General features: G+C 61.8%; 1 protein-coding gene across 1 annotated transcript; it reads left to right on the forward strand.

Annotated features, from left to right (window-relative positions):
- Positions 1-170: 170 nt before the first annotated feature.
- PUNSTDRAFT_134319 (uncharacterized protein) lies at positions 171-1074 on the forward strand (the record flags this gene model as incomplete). Its single annotated transcript, XM_007383790.1, has 2 exons — positions 171-560; positions 607-1074. 2 exons carry the CDS (start codon positions 171-173, stop codon positions 1072-1074), a joined length of 858 nt encoding a protein of 285 aa, XP_007383852.1.
- Between the last annotated feature and the right edge of the window lie 3957 nt (positions 1075-5031).

Here is a 5031-nt window from a genome sequence, read left to right on the forward strand (position 1 = left end):
GGAAGTATTAGGGGGAATGAACGAAATGGGACAGAAGCGGAAGCAGAAAAAGAGAACAATGAGACATGAGGCGAGTGTGGGAGCCGTGCCCTGACATCACCCCCCCTTCAAGACCCGGCGCCTCGATGGGTCGGAATTCCCACCCCAACCGAGTTCCCCCAGCACCCACTATGTCTAAGAGAACTCGATCTCAGGCCCGCCCCGTCCCCGTCGAGCGCGGATCGTCCGAGGAGAGGAGCAGCGACGGCAGCGAGGAGGATCCAGTGGCCGCGCTGGAGGTGGCGCAGGTAACCCTGAAGGCGGCGCAGGCGAAGGCGGAGGCGGCGGCGGCGAAGGCGGAGGCGAAGGCGGCGAAGGCGGAGGCGGCGGAGGCGAAGGCGAAGGAGGCAGCGGCGGCGAAGGCGAAGGAGGTAGCAGGTCGTGGTCGGCAGGAGGCCGCTGCATTGTCGAAGGGCCGCAGCGGCTCCCGTAGCACCCTGGAGGTCGTGGTACCGCCCCTGGAGCGTAAGCGTCAACACGCGGAGTCTCCGACCTCGATGCAGGCGTCGAAGCGCGCAAAGGTGAGTCAGTGGCGACGGCATTGCACCCTGCTGACGATGTTGACAGTCCGGGGAGGACCCGCCCGAGGCGTTCCTGACGCCTTGCGTGACCTGCCTGGCGTCTGGGCAGGTCTGCCTGAAGCAGCGTTCGAGGGCCGCAACCGCCTGCGTCGGCTGCGTGACGCGCCAACAGCCATGCAGTCACACCCGCGGAGGCTCCACTGCGGACGGCGTCCAGGCGACGCTCGCGGTCGTTGCTGAGGTGATGGGCAAGTTCGGCGCTGCCATGCGTGAGGTTCGCGAGCTGGTGCGTGCGGTGCGCGCCAGCAGCGCGTTCAGCCTCTCCACGGAGGCTCCGGCAACGTCGGGCGATCCGCCGGCCTTCGGCTGGGGCAGCGCCTCGGGCCCGTCGGCCCCCCCGACTACGCCTTCGATTCAGGAGGGAGGGTCTGGAGCGACCGAGGAGATGGAGGAGGTCGGGAGAGAGGTGACGAGGATGGAGGAGGACGAGGGACGCGACGAGGAAGTAGTGTAGAGGGCGAGACGAGGGGGAAGTGGGGATGGCGGAGCGTCCAGCAACCCGTAGCATACGCATCGTGTACCGTAGTTACTGTGAACTGGACACGGGTGTCGGGAGCTCCCCGGGAGTTGTGTAGCGATGCATCGGCCGAAAGTGTAAGGACTTGAACGTAAGCGAGGAGATCCGCCGCGGTGCTTTAGGGTGTCGGCGGTAGAAGTCGCGAATGCTAACGGGGGACACGTTCTCCTCGGGTTCCCAAGTGTCCTCGTTAGCCGAATAGCCCTCCCAGCGAACGAGGAATTGCAGCTTTCCTCGGGAGATCCAGGAGTCTACAAGGCGGTCAACCGTCCATTCCTCGACTCCATCGCGGACGACCGCGGGCGGCGGTCGGTGGTGCCAAGGCCTTCCGGGAATGGTGTCCTCCATGTAGTGGCGGAGCTTCCAGACGTGGAAGACGGGGTAGATCTTCCAGGAGTCTGGGAGCGTCAGGCGATACGCGTTGCGATTGATCATCTTATTGACAGTGAAAGGACCGTACCACCGATCGTCCAACTTCTTCGCGGGGCGTTGGGTGCGAATATCCTTCCCATGTAGCCATACCTTGTCGCCTACGCAAAATTCCAAGGGGGCTCCGCGATGCCTGTCATAATGCCGGGCCATATCCTCCGCGGCTTGCCGCAGGGCAGCACCCGCTTCCTCCTCGGCGCGTTTCATACGTTCTGCGAACTCGGAAGCTCCTTCCGCGTGCGGGACCCTCCGAGGCTCCACGCCCATCCGTGGGTGACACCCATAGTCCATGAAAAAGGGGGTCTGACGGGTCGACAAGTGAACGTGGTTGTTGTAGGCGAACTCGGCGATGGGAAGCCATTCCTCCCAGTCGTCCTGAAGGTGATTGACGTACAGGCGGAGGAACTGTTCAATCTCCTGGTTAACGTGTTCAGTCTGGCCGTCCGATTGGGGGTGGTAAGCTGTGGAAGCCGCTATGGAGATCCCGAGCATCCTGCTCAACTCGCGCATGAGGTGCGACACGAATTGCGGCCCTCGGTCGCTGATCGTAACCTCAGGAAGTCCATGGTGCTTCCAGACCTGGTCGCGGAAGAGCCGAGCGATCCCGAGCGAGGTCACCTCTGACGTGGTGGAAGCGAAATGGGCACGTTTCCCCTTGCGGTCTACAGCAACGAAGATCACGTCCTTCCCATTCGAGGCCGGAAGCTCCGTGATCAGGTCTACGGTCACCACCTGCCAGCGCCGATCGGGTACTGCGTTGGGGAGAAGTCGGCCCGAGGGAGCTCTGGGGAACGTCTTGGTGCGGTTGCATGCGTCGCAGCCCTTGACATACCGGTCGACATACCGGCTGATCCCTGGCCACCAGTAGTTCCTGGAGACGAGTTCGAGCGTTTTCCAACGTCCCGGATGCCCCGCCACGGGAACGTCGTGATGCAGCTCTACCACCCTCCTTTGAAGTTCCTCGTCTCGAGGAACGTAGACGCGACCGCGGTAGAGTACCAGGTCCTCCTCGAACTGCCAGTCAGGCGCATGATCGATGCTCCGGGAGACTCTGTGAGGCTTCGCCATGGCAGCCTCAACCTCCTTGTCCAGCTCCTTGGCGTTACGAATGCGCCGCAAGATGTCGGCGTCGTCCGTGTCGATCGGGACCGCCGCGGGACGAAGTGCTCTGATGAACATCTCAGGGCATAAGACAACTATGTCCCGGTTGTCCTCGGCGCCTTTGGAGTGATCCGCCCGTCGTGATAGCGAGTCAGGACAGCCGGAGAGACGTCCTGGACGATGGTGGAGCGTGAAGTCGAATCGGGAGAGGAAGAGGGACCAACGCGCCTGCCGACGGTTCAGAGACTTCGCCGTCTGGAAGTATTCGAGATTCTTGTGGTCTGTCAGGACCTCGAACGGCTCCCGGGAGCCCTCAAGGAAGTGCCGCCATTCCTCGAGAGCCCGAATGATGGTGAGGAGCTCCTCGTCGTGGACGTCGTAGTTGCGCTCGGGAGGGGAGAGACCCTTGGACATGTAGGCGATGGGGTGGAGGATCCTGTCGTCTCCCATCTGCGAGAGGATGGCCCCGGTGGCAAAGTTGGATGCATCTGTCTCGAGATGAAACTTGCGGTCGTCCCTCGGAGCTACCAGGACCGGTGCGGAGGTGAGCGCCTTCTTCAGGTCTAAAAAGGCGTTACGCTCCTCGGGGCCCCATACCCACGGAGCGTCATTCTTGGTGAGCGCATGGAGCAGTCTGGCGATGTGAGAGAAGTCTCGGATGAAACGGCGGTAGAAGTTGCAGAAGCCGACGAAGGACTGCACTTCCTTGACATTCCGCGGTTCAGGCCACTCGGAGACTCCTCGCACCTTGACAGGGTCCATCCTGACGTGCCCCTGGGTGATCACCAGTCCTAGGTACTCCACCGTTGTCCTCTCGAACTCGCACTTCTCGGCTTTCAGGTACAGCTTATGCTTGCGGAGCACCGCCAGTACCCGTCGCACAGCGTCCCGATGCTCCTGGAGCGTCTCCGTGAAGATGAGGATATCGTCCAGGTAGACCACAACCAGGCCCTCGTCGATGAGGTCCTGGAGGATGTCGTTCATCATGGTCTGGAAAGTCGAGGGGCTGTTGCAGAGGCCGAAGAACATCACCAACGGTTCGAAGAGGCCTCGGTTTGTCCGAAACGCTGCCTTCCGCTCGTCTCCTTCCTTGATCCTGACGTTGTTGAAGCCCCATCGAACGTCGAGCTTAGTGAAGTATTTCGCTCGACGTAGCTTCGTGATCAGCTCAGAGATGAGCAGGAGAGGGTAGGCGTTCTTGACCGTCATGGCGTTGAGCCTCCGATAGTCCTGGACCAGCCGTAGCGAACCGTCCTTCTTTTTGACGAAGAAGACCGGCGAGGCCATGGGGGATTTCGAGGGGCGGATCCTCCCGGAGTCGAGATTCTCCTGGAGGAAGGCGTCCAGCTCCCGCTGTTCCGCCAGCGAGAGAGGGTACACCTTGCTTCCTCGGGGCTCCGAGCCAGGCTTCAGCTCGATCGCATGGTCCCAGGGTTTCCTCGACGGGAGCTCGTCAAAGGCTTCCTTGGAGAACACGTCTCGAAAGGCGCGATAGTGCTCTGGGACGCAATCTTCGAAGGTACGCGGAGGCTCCAAGGAATGCACCTCTTCCGCTAGGCGAGAGGAGATGGTGGCTGTCGCGCGAATCTCGTGATGCTTAAAGTCCTCCTCAGTGGGCAGCATCACCACGAAGACCCGGTCGGAGCGTTCAGGGACGAAGTCGTCAGCCGGCGGAGGCTCCGCGGAACGCTCCTCGTCCAGGGCATCTTCGACGGTGGGGCGCGGCGGAGGGGTGCGGGGCTCCTCGGCCGCGTCAGACGGGGTGTCCTCGAGTTGGAAACGGACCCGTCGCTTCCGCTCGCGGTACTTGGCGTTCTTCCTTCGGGTACTGCACTCTGGTGGGCACCGGGACATCTCCACTTCCTCAGTGCGCCAGTCCACCTCAGGATTATGATGGTGGAGCCAGGTGTGCCCTACGATGACTGTAGGACGCCCGAGGGAGCATACAGCGAGGGTGACGCGTTCCGAGTGATTGCCGTAGTGCATGATCACGTCCACGGTCTCACGGATCCCCCCGGAGTGGTTGAGGGTACCGTCGACGTTGTAGACCGGGACTGCGCGAGGGAGCGGCTTGGTGGTGAGGCGACGGCAAAGCACCAGGTCGTTGTCGATGAAACATCCCGTAGCGCCGCTGTCGAGGAGGGCTTGGACCGCGAACTTGTGACCTGAGTCCGTGGCCTGAAGTTGGAGGGGGAGTTCAGTGCTTCGGGAGCATCCGGAGACACCGGCGAGAACGTAGACAAAGGGAGGAGGATCCGAGGAAGGCGCGACTTGCTGTACTCGAGGCGATATATGGATAAATCGGCTCGGGGGCCGGCATAATGATTTCAGGCAATACAGCGAATCTATTGGTTGTTTGCAGCG

Source organism: Punctularia strigosozonata (genome assembly GCF_000264995.1).
Source record: "Punctularia strigosozonata HHB-11173 SS5 unplaced genomic scaffold PUNSTscaffold_6, whole genome shotgun sequence".
Lineage (NCBI taxonomy): Eukaryota > Fungi > Basidiomycota > Agaricomycetes > Corticiales > Punctulariaceae > Punctularia > Punctularia strigosozonata.